The sequence below is a fragment of the Sturnira hondurensis genome, unplaced genomic scaffold (genome assembly GCF_014824575.4).
Source record: "Sturnira hondurensis isolate 20B ecotype Veracruz unplaced genomic scaffold, ASM1482457v3 Scaffold0002840, whole genome shotgun sequence".
NCBI lineage: Eukaryota > Metazoa > Chordata > Mammalia > Chiroptera > Phyllostomidae > Sturnira > Sturnira hondurensis.
In genome coordinates this window covers 12,087,647-12,103,490 of record NW_028075471.1, presented here as the reverse complement: position 1 = coordinate 12,103,490, position 15,844 = coordinate 12,087,647, and the positions used below count along the sequence as shown (strand labels likewise).

General features: G+C 39.7%; 1 protein-coding gene across 16 annotated transcripts in view; it reads left to right on the top strand.

The window, feature by feature from the left end:
* Positions 1-15,844, top strand: part of MAGI1 (membrane associated guanylate kinase, WW and PDZ domain containing 1) — a 614,474-nt gene that overhangs the window by 366,153 nt on the left and 232,477 nt on the right. For all 16 annotated transcript variants that reach the window (XM_037040898.1, XM_037040888.1, XM_037040886.1 and 13 more), the window contains exon 2: positions 8,046-8,162. In XM_037040898.1, the coding sequence (XP_036896793.1) occupies positions 8,046-8,162 (117 nt within the window). The remainder of the gene's footprint in view (positions 1-8,045; positions 8,163-15,844) is intronic.

Below are 15,844 nucleotides of genomic sequence, written 5' to 3'. Positions count from 1 at the left end.
AGTAAAGCCTAAGTTCTAGTTGTAATGGAACACTATTCTCTGACCAAGTAGAGGTGGGCCGTCTGGAGCTCCCATGGCACAGGGAGAGTTGTGTTTGGCCTTCTTGGTCAGAACCAGATGAGTTAAGAGAGCTGAAAAGTGTTCTCACTGAAAACCCAGTTTCTTGACCATGAAGATTATTTCTACTGACTTACATTCTCTTTTAGGAGGCAGATATCAGATCAAGCAGAGTCCCCTCAAAACCTGTCACCTCCAGTGGGGAGCACTGCTGGGGGGGGGGGCAGGGCAGGGAATATAAAACAGAAAACTGTACTTGAATAAGAATTAAGTAAAAAAATAAACATTTAAAAAAAACAACCTGTCACCTCAAAAATGATGCTTCTGTTTGATTGAGCAGAAAACTGTGCAGCATAGGAGAGGAAAGGTTGGGAAAACGGCACCCCTCAGTTTTGTTAGGGGATCCTTTCATGTTGAAATAATGACAAGCAAAATTTGCAACCTAAATAATTGGTAAAGGAATCATATCAGATTCTTACCAAGAATAACAAAACAACTCACTAGGAAAATGCACAAAGAATATGAACAGGGAGTCACAGGAGAGGAAATAGACAAAAATATGCAATGGTCAATTTCACTAGTAATCAATAATTGTAAATTAGTGTAACAGCAGGTTGCCATTTTGTCCTAATGACTGTTCACATGAAAGCCTGCTTACCAAGTTGGCTTTTGGCTGGAATCTTGGGAGCTCGGGTTTTGGAGGGATTCTCTCCATTGACTCAACTGTGCTTTAACTTTTTGGGCAAAAGATACGGTTTATGCTTTCCTTCTAAAAGTTTAGTTTTGTTTCATGTCAGACACACGCTGTGTACCTGAGTGGTTCCTAATAAAAACTGTGGGCCCTGAGTGTCTAATGAGCTTCTCAGAGTGTCAAATGAGCAACACTTCACAGGATTGTCATAACTTCTTGTATTGGGAATTGAGTGTGTGACTCCTGTTGGAGAGGACACTGGGAAGCTGGCATCTGAAGGCCTTTGGACTTTGTTGCCCTGCCAGACTTTCCCGTCGCTGCTATGGCTGTGCACACGTCTGCCGTAAAAATCATAGCGCTGAGGCAACCTTATCCCGCGTCCTGTGAATTCGGATGGGGAGTCAGCAGATCTGGGGGTGGTATCAGGGACCCCTGCTACACTAATAATAGTAACGCCACCCTGATTGTGGGGAAGCAGGACCTCCAAAAATTGTTGCTGGAGGTAAATTGGCACCTCCATTTTGGAGAAGAATTTACCAATATCTAGGTAAATTGAAGATGTTTATGTCCATTTCCATATTTTGATAGTCTAGAGAAAAAATTAACACATTGTTTTTTAATATAATTTTTTAAATTTAATTATTGTTCAAGTACAGCTTTCTGTATTTTACTCCCATTCCAGCCCACCCCCCCCCCCCCCAGAACACATTGGTTTTTAAAAAAGGCATTACAATAGTATTGCAGAAATGGGGCTAGCCCAATATTCTATGAAGGAGAAATATATTTTGGTGTATTTTTAAATGAAATATTATACAACATTTAAAACAACAAAAATTACATCGACTGACATGGTTAAATACCTGCAAACTAATGCAAATTTAAAAAGCAGCAGTATATTGATTTAAATGTAAAAAAACAGAATTCCAGATATATAGATAAAACATTAAAATATAAAATGGTAAATCTTTCCAATTTATAAAAAGATATATCATAAAATGTCTCAAATTAAGCTCTGAATCCTTTTCCTGGAAAAAGTCCCTTATATCCCTGATGGATGTTTTTCATTTGCAAAACAAATCTTGAATTTCAGAGTGTAGATGCATGACAAACTCCGTCTTGCAATTTATTATTTCATTGGCTTATTGCCCTTGACAATTAGGAGAAGATTTATAGACAGGTCCCCTAAATAACTGGCAATTAATTTGAGATTAGATGCCAAAAAGTACAGTGTTGCTAACGTAATGCAAAGGTTGAGGCTTTTCGCTTACAAATGTCACGGAACATAGAGTAAATGTTAACAGTCAACATAGTTAACCCTGCCCTTTGGCACATTCGCAGTAGAAAGGAGTTTTACTTCAATGATCATAGACTATAGCTGGCTTGGCTAGTTTTAATGTAAAGCTCAAGTGTAAACCAAGTGTGTCTATGTCTTAATGCCTTCCAACCTGTAAGTCCCTGGTTTATCTTGATGGGAATGTCATGTGTGAGCCTTCAGTATATATAGGATGAAAAGATACTGTATCCTGAATCATCTTTGGAATTTTGCTTTCAGCTCAAGCAGTACATTTGGATCCCATAGACATCTCTGGTATTCAAGGCTCAAATGATAATTGTCACTGTTTTTAATGTCCAGCACTCTGGTCTCCTAAGGGGAATATAAAACCCTAGATTCTAGGTAATAGAGATTTTGCTGGTAAACATTGTTATCCTTTTGGTCAAATTCCAGAGTGCTTTACACCTAGAGGTAGAGTTGGCAGATATGACTGTCAAATATCAGTGATCTACCAGTTGGTCTTGTTTCCTGAACTTCAGTTCCAGAACAGTGCCTGGAATATATCATGTACTAAGTGTTTGTTAACCAGTTTACAAATGTCCAGAGCATTTGAGCACAAGTAGTATTTTCTTCCCTTTCAGAAACTCAAAAATATCATGCAATCCATGTTTCGCTAGTCCTGTATTCTGTTTTTCACTATTTCTAAGCTAACAGGACAGGTTTTAAGTTTAGCTGAAAATTTTCTTTTAGGTAACAGTCTACCTTTGGACTGATACCAGTTCTTTCTCTCTTGCCTCAGTTGTCCGTGCTATATTCTCATAATGGTAATTTCCATCACTTATTGAGTGCTTTCTCAGTGCCAACCTCTGCGAGTCTCATTTAATCCTCACAACAGTCTTGTGATGGAACTACTGTGACACCGTGCTCCATTTTTGCAGATGAGAAGAGTACAGTTCAGAGGTTAAGCAGTGCTCTTGGGCTCACTAGTAATAAACAGTGTGTCCAGAATTTAAACACAGGGCCATCTTAACTACCAAGATTTATTCTCTTTCTTGTGGTTCAGTTTTCTAATAATTTAAAAACTAAGTATTTAGAACAGTGTCTACCACAGTCATTCAATAATTGTGTTTTAAAAATTTGAAATAGATCTTATTATAATTTGCATATTATAAAATATATTTGTTTACAGATAAATACATAGTTCTGTAAGTTTTGACAAATGCCTAAACATGTGATATCACTATAATAATCAAGATATATTTTACTGGCATCTCCGCCAAAGAGGTTTCTTATGCTCCCCCTTTTTTAAATATTTTATTTTTGCTGGCTGGTTGTAGCTCAGTGGATTGAGCGCCAGCCTGTGAACCAACGGGTCGCCAGTCTGATTCCCAGTCAGGGCACAAGTCTGGGTTGCAGGCCAGGTCCCCAGTAGGGGGTGCACAAGAAGCAACCACACATTGATGTTTCTCTCCCTTTCTTTCTCCATCCCTTCTCCTCTGTCTAAAAGTAAGTAAATAAAATATTTAAAAATATATATTTTATTTTGGAATCAGTGTGCATGCAGAGGTCCCATGTACCCTTCACCCAGTTTTTCCCAATTATAACATAACTGCAGTATAGTTGCAAAGCCAAGAAATTGATGTTGATACACTCCATAGATCTTAAGTCCCTTGTGCCCATTTGCAGTCTTCGTCTACCCTCAGGTAACCACTTAACTGCCCTCTGTCACTCTCAGTCCGGCTAGCCTTTACTAAAACTGTTTGTAAAGATAGAATTGTACAGTATGTTCTTTTTTTGTGCCTAGCTTCTTTGCTAGCATTATATATTTGAGATTTATTAATATTATGTATATATGCCTTTTAATTGTGGTATAGCATCCTATAGTTTGAATACAGTGCAGTTTGCTTATTGGGCTATTTCAAATTTGGGACTATTGCGTAATGAATAAAGTTGTAGTTACATTTACAAGTTTTGTGTGTGTGTGGACTTGCTTTCATTTTGCTTGAGTGGAGTGTAATTGTTGGGTCATTTGGTTAGTTTAGGTTTAACTTTATAAGATGCACTTAAATTGTTTTCCCAAGAGAATGAACCATTTTACTTTCCCACCAGGAGTATGTAAAAGTTCCATTGCTCCACAATCTTGTTAACACATAAGATCATAACACATAACACATCAGTCTTTAACTTTGCTGTATTAGTGCGTATGCCGTAGTATCTTACTGTGGTTTCAATTTGCCTTTCTCTGATAATTGTGGTATTGAATATCTTTTCATGTGCTCAATGGCCAATCATATATATTATTTTACAAAATGTTTGATTAAACCTTGTGCCCATTTTAGAGGGGAGGAAGTAGGGTGTGTGGGTGTTTGTCTTCTTCATTCAATAAATATTTGATGATGCCTGCCTGGTGTGGCTCAGTTGTTTGTATTGTTGTCCCATAAACCAAAAGGTCATGGGTTTGATTCCTAGTCAGGGCATGTTCCTAGGTTGTGGGTTTGGTCCCCAGTCGGGTGTGGGCAACAGGCAACTGATAGATGTTTCTATCTCACATTGATGTATCTCTCCCTTTCTTTCTTTCTCTCTCTCTCTCTTCACCTCACTGTAAAATCAATAAACATCTCCTTGGGTGAGGATAAAAAAAACATAATAAATAGACAAGCAAATATCTGATGATTAATTGGATATTAATTGAATGACCTAAGCTTAACTCGAATACATGTATCTTCTTTTTGGCCACTTGAAACTGTAGGCATAATACAACTCAAATAAAATAGTTCATATTTTGTATCAGTATCTTCTAAAATGATCAACCATGGCAGGGAACCTTGTTGTGAACACGGCATTAGAGTAAAGATCAGTAGTTTCCTGCCCTAGGTAGGATATATCATCTTCCTAACTATTCCTGTCATTCTTGTGACTTACTTTTATTGACCATGGGGAAGTTATTGTCTGAAGACATGAATATTGTGGTTTACATGGATACTGAATTACTGCATTGTTGCTCTAAGGCTAGAAATGCTCTTACCTAATTTTTATCTTGTGTAAATTTGGAAGGACAATCTGAGCCTTGTCATTTTTTAGCTATCACTGAAGTGTCATTATCCATAAGAATGAATGTTACTTAGGTTGATATTCAGGCCTTCTGTAGATGCTATAGACTATAATTTGTATTTATAATTAAAAAAATTTAGTTACCTTCTTTCCATGGCATATATTTGTAACTATAATTTTTTAGCATTATTTTTGTTCTTTTACTGTAGGGAACTACAAAGAAAAAAACCCAAAGCTCCACCCAATTAACTACTGCTTAAACAGCAACATTAATAAAAAAGAAATATATATTTAGTGTTTATAAATCAACACAGGATAGTGAGATCTCTATATTTCTATCTGTCTATATAAGGAAGAGTGATATCTCATTTATTTCCCTTGCCCAAGACTTTCTTCCTGAAAAAAGCTGTTGTTAAAACGTTCTGATGAGAGAAACATCAAGGCTTCCAGCCAAGATGGAGGCATAGGTAGATATGCTTTGTTTCCTTCCACAAACAAAAGAAGAATAACAACCACTTTAAAAACAAAAGACCACAAGAAATGTCAGAAAATTGAACTGTATAGAAGTCCAACAACCAAGAAGTTAAAGAAGAAACATTCATCCAGACTGGTAGGAGGGTGGTGATGGGCAGCTGGGCAGAGAGGACGTGTGGCAAGGCAGTGGCTGGTGGACCAGGTGGTCTCACATTTGAGTGCGGATAATCCAGGAGGAACAACTAGGGAGTGAGACAGACCATGCAACACAGGGGTCCAGCACTGGGAGAAGAAAGTTTAAAAAATTCTGGCTATAAAATCCTGTGGGGGTTGCAGTAGTGGGAAAAGCTGCCAATCTCACAGGAGAGTCTATTGGAGGGGCCCACAGGGTCCTAGAATATACACAAACCCACTGGGAATCAGCATCAGAAGTGCACAAATCAGTCGTGGGTAGTGAGGGAGATGAGTGGGAGCAGAGCAAGGGCAAGCAGCATTGTTCCCTCTCTGACCCCTCCCCCACATACAGCACCACAACAGAGTGAGGTGGGTTGCCCGTCTTGACAAATTCCCAAGACTCCACCTCTTACCACATAACAGGTGTGCCAAGATAAAGAAAAATGATTCAAGTGAAAGGACAGAGCAAAACTGCAGGAAAAAAATAAGTGACAAGGAGATAGCCAGTCTATCAGATGCAGAGTTCAAAACACTGGTAATTGGGATGCTCACAGAAATGACTGAGTACAGCTGCAAAATAAGGGAAGAAGCGAAGGCAATACAAATTGAAATAAAGCAACATACACAAGAAACCAACAGTGAAGGGAAGGGAACTGAGACTAAATCAATGATTTGGAACAAAATCATTTGGAACAAAAGAAAGAAATAAACATTCAACCAGAACTGAATGAAGATACAAGAATAAAAAAATCAAGGAAAGTCTTAGGAACATCTGGGACAACTTTAAACATAAAAATATTCGAATCATAGGGATGCTAGAAAGAGAAGAGGAAGAGCAAGTAATTAAAAACTTACTTGAAAAAATAATGAAAGAAAACTTCTCCAATCTGGCAAAGGAAATAGACTTCCAGAAAGTCCAGAAAGCCCAGAGAGTCCCAAACAAGTTGGACCCAAAGAGGAACACACCAAGACACATTATAGCTAAGTTACCCAATATTAAAGATAAAGAGAGAATCTTAAAAGCAAGTGGAAAGGAAAGAGTTACCTCCAAAGGAGTTCCCTAAGACTATCAGCTGATTTCTCAAAAGAAACCTTGTAGTGAAGAAGGGACTAGAAAGAACTATTCAAAGAGGCAAGGATCTACATCCAAGATTACTCTGTCTAGCAAAGCTTTCATTTAGAATGGGAGGGCAGAGAAAGTGCTTCCCAGATAAGGTCAAGTTAAAGAAGTTGCTCACACCAAGCCCTTATTATATGAAATGTTTAAGGGACTTATCTAAGACAAAGAAGAAGATCAAAACTATGAACAGTAAAATGACAACAAACTCACAACTATCAACAGCTGAACCTGAAATAATAAAAACTAAGCAAACAAGTAGAACAGAAGCAGAATCACAGAAATGGAGATCACATGGAAGCTTATCATTGGGAGAAAGGTACAGGGAATAAGCAGCATAATCAGCAGGTACAAAACAGACAGGGGAAGATTAAAAATAGCACAGGAAATGGAGAAGCCAAAGAATTTACACGCATGACCCATGGATATAAACTAAGCGTGGGGAACGCTGGAGGGAAGGGGGTACAGGGTGGGGGATGGTAAAGGGGAGAAAAATGGGACAACAATAATAGCATAATCAATAAAATACACTTTAAAAAACATTCTGGTCTCCTTTTCTTAATTTTATTTGTACACAAGGGGGATGAGACAGCATGCACTCTTGTACATATTTTCCTACACTACCCATACATAAAGATCTAGCTTTTGCACAGCATTTACTATTTAGATGAACCACTTTAACTTGTTGATCCCTGGTGGTGGTTTCCATGTTGTTTTAAATTTTATTTATTTGCTGTTACAAAAATGCTGCAATGAACAAGGCTGGATACTCTGGCAGACTGTTGCAAGTATATCCATAGGGCAAATTCCCACCAGCTGGATCCCTGGGCAAAGAACATTTTTTAATTTGTCATCTATTGTGAGATTGTCCTCTTTAGGGTGTTGGCCATTTTCCTTCTTTCTCTAATAGTGTCTGCAAATGTCTGTGCCACATACTTTTAATATAATAACCTAGTGTAAATGCATAGGCTTCTAGTATTATGTGAAATGGGCCCCCAAATTGATGCTGTTTTTATGTTGCTTTATCATTGTTACATTCTTGCTGGCTTCCTCTTCTGCAGAGAAAAACCTCCACTTAGTCCTCCTGATGACTGAGGGTGGCTGAATAGAAGGGCTCCCTGTGGCTTCCCCACATAGCTCTCAGGCTGCTTGGCCTCTGGGAAGCCCTGTTGTTGATGTGTTTTGTCTGTTTTATACATTTCCTGCAGGAGGAAAGCTGAACAAGGACCTGCGACACTTTCTCAATCAGCGATTCCAGAAAGGGTCTCCCGATCACGAGCTCCAGCAGACAATAAGGGATAATCTGTATCGCCATGCCGTGCCTTGTAAGTAGCCAGTTTGGGCACCTTACTGATGGGTGGGTGTGTGAAAAGTAGAGGGAGAGAGGAGAGCTGGTCTGGAACATGGGACAGCTTGCTCACTCAGTGGCTCCGTAAGTCTGGGAATCATAATCAACAATGGGACGCACAGAACAGTGCGAGGTAAATTACATGGCTTTCAAGTATTGGCTCTGCCACTTACTGGCTTATAATGCCAGGCAAGTTATATCTCCTTTAAGGTTCAATTTTCCCATCAGTGAAAAGGATATCTCAGTGAAACTAATAACTTCATAGAACTGTTATGAGGAGTAAATGGGATGAGGTATGTCAGTTTTGCTTCATGTGGGCAGGGTGTAAGGTTCCGTAAATGTGAACCATAATTGTTATTCAAGGCGTGGGCCAGGCCTTTGGACTAAGAACTGAGGGAAGGGGGTACCTATGAGGTAGATTATTGGCAGCTCAGTTGCGATGAAGTGTTAGCATGTGCTACTCAGCTTCATCCCTGTACAGCCAGTCATAAGGCAGGAAACCTGCAAAGACATAAAATTATTTAATTTCATTCAAAATAGAAGAAAGAATGATTCTGGAAGTTTTCTTGTCTCCTTTCTATTACCCCATCCTTCAAAGTTTGAAATGTCTTTTTAGAAATACTGTATTTTAACCAGGAAAAGAAAGGAAGAATAAATTGAAGTTCAAGATACCTTGCTTATTACTATGATTTGGTTTTCTTTAAAAGATAATATTTCACAAGAAGCATGCTAGAGTGCAAATATTTCCTGATACTACTGCAAAATAATAAACGTAACCTAATTGAACGCATGCCACAGCTCTGCAAGGACTTGGATCGTGCATCTAGACTGGGACCTTCAGAGATCAGATTCTAGAATAGAGCCCTGCCCTCCACTGTACTTATTGAAAGAACCAAGGCTCCCAGAGAAAGAGAGGTTGACATCAAGTGACGTGGATCAGTGCCCCACAGTTGCTCCTTTCTGCAGAGTGGCAGAACTGCACCGGACAGAGAAATGTCATAATGAATTAATGGGAAATTCTGGCTCTCATTTCTCTTGGGCTTTCAACATTGGAATTGAAAGCTATAATCCTAATAGTATCCTAATAATAATTCCTTACACTTGAATTAGCAATCATTTTTAATATTAATCACATGGGTAAAGCAGGATTATCATGCTATTTTTGTAGATCAAGAAACCAAGGCATTACTAAGGTAAGACAATAAAAACAGGCTTAACGATGACCAGGGCCTCAGGTCTCCTGCCTCTGACATACTGTCCAATTTTACTCTTAGAAAAGCCTTTTGAGACCCTGGTATTTTTAATACCAATTTTGTAGATGAGGAAACAGTCATGGAGAGACGAGGTAACTGCTAAGTGGCACCTCTTAAGCCATCAGGGCTGTTTCTGTGGCTGGATTGCAGCCGTCTCTGAAGTTCTCTGGGTCTTCAGTCTGAGTGCAGTTTTGCGGAATCATGATGGTTCTCTGTGTAATTTTTTCTCTACTTAGATTCCAATTTAAGAAATGGGAAATGAAGCACACGAGCACACCATTTCTTGATGCATCTGTGGTGTTACTATGGTTACATTTTTGGCATGCTTTCCCATTTATGTTTTCCACTGATTTTATTGCACCTGACTGTGAGCTAAATGGCTTGGTTGTAAGCTTACCACTATGTAGGAACTGGAGCACAAGTGGTCTCAGCCTTTTAAAAACTGTGAAAAATCATGTTTTACCCTTTGCTTGTATGAAGGCCTTGGTGTTGATGTTGCATTTCTGTGAAACCAATAAATTGGGAATTTGGAACATGGAAATGGTCTTCCTACTGAAAAAGAAACCCAAATAGCATTTCATTTTACATTTCCTTCATAAAATAGAAAGGAAATTCAGAAGAGGTCTGTTTCCGAGTCTGGTGCAGTGTGTGTGCCTTTGAACATGAGGAGGCCAGGCAGGACTTAGGATTCTGTTATAGGCTCTCTGTCTCCAGCCACGCTTGTGTTTATTTGGATTCTTTGACCCATGTGACTTGTAAAGCAGAACCTCTGTACCACGCTGTCATGGTAATTGGTTAGGAAGCCATCGATCTGGAGAATGGATTTTCCTGGTATGTATAACCATACCATAGGGAAACAAGCTCATGTAATCTCTGTTTCCCAGAACTTCCTGTTGCTGCTACTTCAGTGACTTCGGTACTTTGAAAAGGGTTGACCTCATGAACAGGTGCTTGCCCTCTGGGCTAGCATTCTTTACCTATACATTTTAGGAGGCTCACATTATCATTAGAAATGAATAAATAAAGGTTCTTTGTTCTCTAGTTCTTTTCAATGTCCTCTAGTGCAGTAGAGCCTTAGGCACACCATGATGGTTTTACCATTGAGACTCTGTTTCAACCTCACCCCTCAGCAAAGACAGGGCAGGTAATGGTAGCCCCATTTCACAGGTGAGAAAATGAAGCAGCACACAAAATGAAGCAGCACACACCCTCTTCTAAAGGCCTCGTTACCTACATCTCATTTAGTGCTATTTTAATTTTAATAGCTTTATTGAGATATAATTCACATACCATACAATTCACCCACTTAAAATATTCATCCAGTGTTATTTTTGTTAGTTACTATTCTCCATCCCCATTTTATTCAAAAACGTTTTTTCCCACAGTATGAAAAAGGTCATTGCAGTTGACATATGATTATACTTACCATTGAAAATCACCACACCCCCAAAATAATTATGACAGAAAAGAAAACTAGAAGCAGAATGAGTCAGAAGTCCTGATGTGAAGGCTGGGGCTGCTGTGTAGCTGTGTGGCCCTTGCAATCATGTAAGCCCTCTGGTCTCATTTACGCTTCAGTGAAATGGAAGTAGAAGCACCCACTGCAATCACTGCCTCCCCAGACACTGCCTGCAACCCTCAGAGATGGGTCCATCACAGGAGTCAGGCTCCGGTAAGTGAATCACTTGCCTGGAGTCACATAGTTAGCAAGTAGCATGGTCAGGTTTCAGACGATTTTAAGTCTCATGCGGGATATAATAAATAACACTGATTAGAGCAGTAGAATGTGGATCATTGAGAATGGAAGAAAAAAGGAAAGAAGCTTCCCATTGCTGAATTTTATAGTTCTGGTTGTTTAAAATGATGGGGTTTTATGTCTTGGGGTAGGGGCTATGTACGACACTGTATCTTAAAAATAAGTATTTCCCGAATTTCAGGAAACTCATGTATACAATGAAATTTTAATAATTGCTAATGATTATTTAGCTTTTAAAAATCATTATAGGATTCTCTTGGGATATCTAAGTTTATCTTATTTTTCATTAGATCTCTTCTTAGTATACTTATGGAAAACCACCTTTAAATAAATCGACTTGAAATGTATGTAAATGTCATCTGTGTTGCTCACTTCTCTGATTCCTCAGAACCATCTGGATAATATTCCTGTCTCCTGCCCCCAAATTTATTTAAGTTCTCAACCTCCTCTCCTTCAGTGCTTCAGCTGTATGAACTTCATCAATTCCCCAAACACACCTGGAGTCTTTTTATAAGTGGGTATATATTATTTCTCTAACTTTCCACGTGATCAATTCACAGCCTTCTTTTAAGCTTTAACTTAGACACCACTTCCTCCATGAAGGCCTCTGTGGATTGCATCTACTGCTCTCCTCAGTACTCCCAGAATCATCTTCTGTGACTCCCATTGTACCTCCTACATGTTTGTCTGTCCTATTAGAATCTAACTCTTCTGAGGTTGGGGACTGTAGCTACCTCAATGGCCAGTCTGTACCTAGATTAGTGACTGGACCATAAGATGAGTATTTGTTGAATGAATGAACAAATGAAGAAATGGATAAAGATGCTCTTTGTTTTTCTGTTTTTGTTTTTTTCATGGCTACTTCGCATTTGGGAAAAACAGCAGGGCTGCTTCTGCCATAAAGGTTTTAGGATAAAAGGCAGCTCAAAGGCTTGAGCCCTGCCCTGGCTGGTGTAGCTCAGTGGATTCAGCACGGGCCTGTGAAGCAAAGGGTTGCTGGTTCGATTCCCAGTCAGGGCACATGCCTGCGTTGCAGGCCAGGTCCCCAGTAGGGGACACATGAGAGGCAACCACACATTGATGTTTCTCTCCCATTCTTTCTCCTTCCCGTCCCCTCTCTCTAAAAATAAATTAAAAAAATATTTTTTTTAAAAAAGGCTTGAGCCCCTACATGGCTGAGAAGGCCTCCACTGATTACTTGACTGGTAAGGCAGGCCCAGAGGGAAAGTCAAGGCTCTTGTGAGCTTGGAGCTGCAGTGCCCATTCACACTGCTTTGATTACAGTCTGGGCACCCTGCACCTTCTGCATTGAGCCTTCCTGCTTTATGACTTCTTGTCTGAGCTGGTATGACATCTGAGATGCTTGCTTTGGAATGGCTGCTTTTCCTGTGAAGATAAATGTGTCACCTGACATGGCTTTCATTTATTACACTGTGGCTGTCGAAACGAGATACTACTCATCCTGTAGTACTGGTTCTCTGGAATGCTGAATGATACCCGCCCCCCCCGCCCCCCCCGACCTCTTCTCTGGGCTCTAGTCTAAGGAGCTCTCTTTCTTTTTATTTTTTATTATTGTTCAATTACAGTTGTCTGCATTTCCCCTCACCACTCACCCCCAACCCAGCCAAATCCCTCCTTTGTTTCCACCCTTCCCTTGTTTTTGTGCATGTGTCCTTTATACTAGTTTGTGAAAACCCTTCCCACCATTATCCCCTCCCACCTCCCCTCTGATTACTGTCATATTGTTTTTACTTTCAGTGTCTCTGGTTATATTTTGCTTGCTCTTTTCTCTTGTTGATTATGTTCCAGTTAAAGGTGAGATCATATGGTATTTGTCCCTCACCACCTGGCATATTTCACTTAGCATAATGCTCTCTAATTCCATCCATGCTCTTGCAAAGGGTAGGAGCTCCTTCTTTCTTTCTGCTGTGTAGAATTCCATTGTATAAATGTACCAGTTTTTTTATCCACTCATTTACTGATGGGCACCTAGGTTGCTTCCAGCACTTGGCTATTGTAAATTATGCTGCTATGAACATTGGGGTGCATAGGTTCTTTTGGATTGGTGTTTCAGGGTTCTTAGGATATAGTCCAGCAGTGGAATTGCTGGGTCAAGAGGCAGTTCCATTTTCAGTTCTCTGAGGAAATTCCATATTGTTTTCCACAGTGGCTGCACCAGTCTGCATTCCTACCAACAGTGCACTAGGGTTCCCTTTTCTCTACATCCTCTCCAACACTTGTTTGTTGATTTGTTTATGATGGTATCTTTATTTTTCAACCAAAGTTCATCTGAAAGAGGAAAGAATAGATCACTTTTGTTCTGTAGCTTAATACTTTGTTGTTGATCAAATTATACTGATTGTTTGATGGTTTTACCATGTCAGGCTCTGCCTGACACTAAGTCCATTGTAACCTGTATAAGAAGCATTCATCATGGACTTAAAGGAGTTTTCAAGGGATTAAATTGCTTAGATCTACAAGACAATTTAAATTTCATATGATGGTAAACATAAAGGATCCTAATTTATTTGTGCCATTTCTAAACATATTTGAACCTATTAATTTCTCTTAAGCATAGCTATTTCCAACACTGCTTGCCAAAAGTCAACCCATTCTTGAATTTGAGCTGATGACATGAGCTAGACCAATTTATCAGCAGGGGGCCAGGATAAAGAACTGGGCGCTGGCACTGCTTCTCTCCTGGAGTGTGTATCCCCATGTTCAGGTTGTGTTTGATATGAGTGGAATGCTTCAGCAGTACTTCATGAACCAGACAGTTCCACAAGCATCCCTGGAACTGATCAGATAAAAGTCACTGGAAACATCTCACTGTGTGCACTGCTCTTGTCCTCTAACAAAACGAAGTGCTGTCTACAACAGGTATCGCTTCAGCCTTTACAAAGCCTGGCCTGTTGTAAAACTGTCACCAGCAACAATAATACTAGCTCTTCAGTTTCGGCCTCTCCTACTGTGTATGAGGTACCCTGCCATGATCCTTATATATGTGTCATCTCTAACTCTGGCCTCATGGAGGGCACACAAACTATTAGAGGTCTGAACTGAAGCCCATTTGTCTCTTCCATCCTGCCTCATTTCTATTCAATTAGACATGTTTGTTGCCTATAACACAATCAGTATGTCTTCATTAATTCTCCATTGGTTCTCAACTCTTCTCTGCCCTTAACTTTACCCATCAATATTGTATTTTCTCCTGTGTGCTGGCTGGTCTGTGATCTTAAGATTCCTCTTAGTCTCGGACTCACTGCCTTACTCCCTCCACCTAGCCTTTCTTTCCTTCTCCATCAAAACATATTTGTTCTACATCGGATCCCCATTGGGTTGTCCTCAAAGAAGCCAAGACTTAAAACAAAGAAATGAGTGGTTCATACTGTGGTAGAGGGTTCTCGTTCTACATAATATGTATATTTTAACAGATGACTTTAAATGTGATGCTGCTAAAAACAGTCAATATAATGGGATGTTCTGCCAACAAAGCAGATTCATGGGTAGGGTTGAATTCTTATGCTTTTCACTTGTTATTGTACTTGTTACAGTGCTTGGCCCAGCATTATATAAATAGAAAACACTTTAAACACAAGATTGCCTGTATCAAGGGAATTTTCCCCTCTGCTTGCTGGATCGCTTCTCATACAGTTTCCTGTTCCACCAAATATAAGCTGGAGTATGATTTGTTTTACAGAGTAATACAGTAGCCTAGGTAAGGAGTTTTGTGCCAAATTAAAAGAAACATGAGATTAGAAAAATTACTTTTTATTTAGATATAATTTGGAATTAGGATCTGGGCTCAGGTAACTATGAACAGATTTTCTTCCACCATTCACCATTACTGATGAATGTTGGGAGGGGCACTGAGGCTTGTGAGGGAGGTGGGAAACTTCTCTGTTACTCTGCTAACACCCACCAGATAAATGCCAGGAGCACACTGCATGTTTGTGACAACCCAAAGCACAACGGCACTTCTCATTTCTAGACTGCCCCCTTAAGGAGCACTGAAGCACCAAGGTAGAATCTGTACTGAGTTATGCCATCAGTGAGTTCATGAGGAGGATTTGGACATTCCTGAATCAGACTCTTCCTCTTTTCCTTGGGGCTAGAACATTCAGGTGTGATGGACTTTCAGGTATGGTGGGTTAGAGTGGTTGGTGGGCTCAGTCACTTCCTGGTTTTGTCGACTTGAGCGAGTGATTGAGACTTTGCGGGACTCCATTTCCTCATCACCATTACTGATGTTCATGAGAAGTACAGAAGCTCCCAGCAGTGAGCACAGCACGTCGCAGGTCCTCCCTTAGATCAATTTTCTTTCTTTCACGCCTTCTCTCCTTTCCTTTCTAGCGTGACTCCTCAAGCCCACATTCTCTCTTTTTTCTTTTAAAGTTCTCATTAGGCTTTCGTGCCTCATTTATATGACACCCTCTGTCTTTTTAATGATTTGTATGATTCTTTTGGGGGGGAGCAAGCTAAGTTTAAAAAATAATTTTCTCTAACATTTGTTGAGTAACAACCTAACACTAGAAGCTAGGCCAGAACATATGAAGATTACTCATTGGATGATCTAGCCAGGAGCAGGCATGCTTGAAACAGCACTTTCACTGCATTTTCCCAGCATCAGCTAATTTCTCAGTGTTCTTT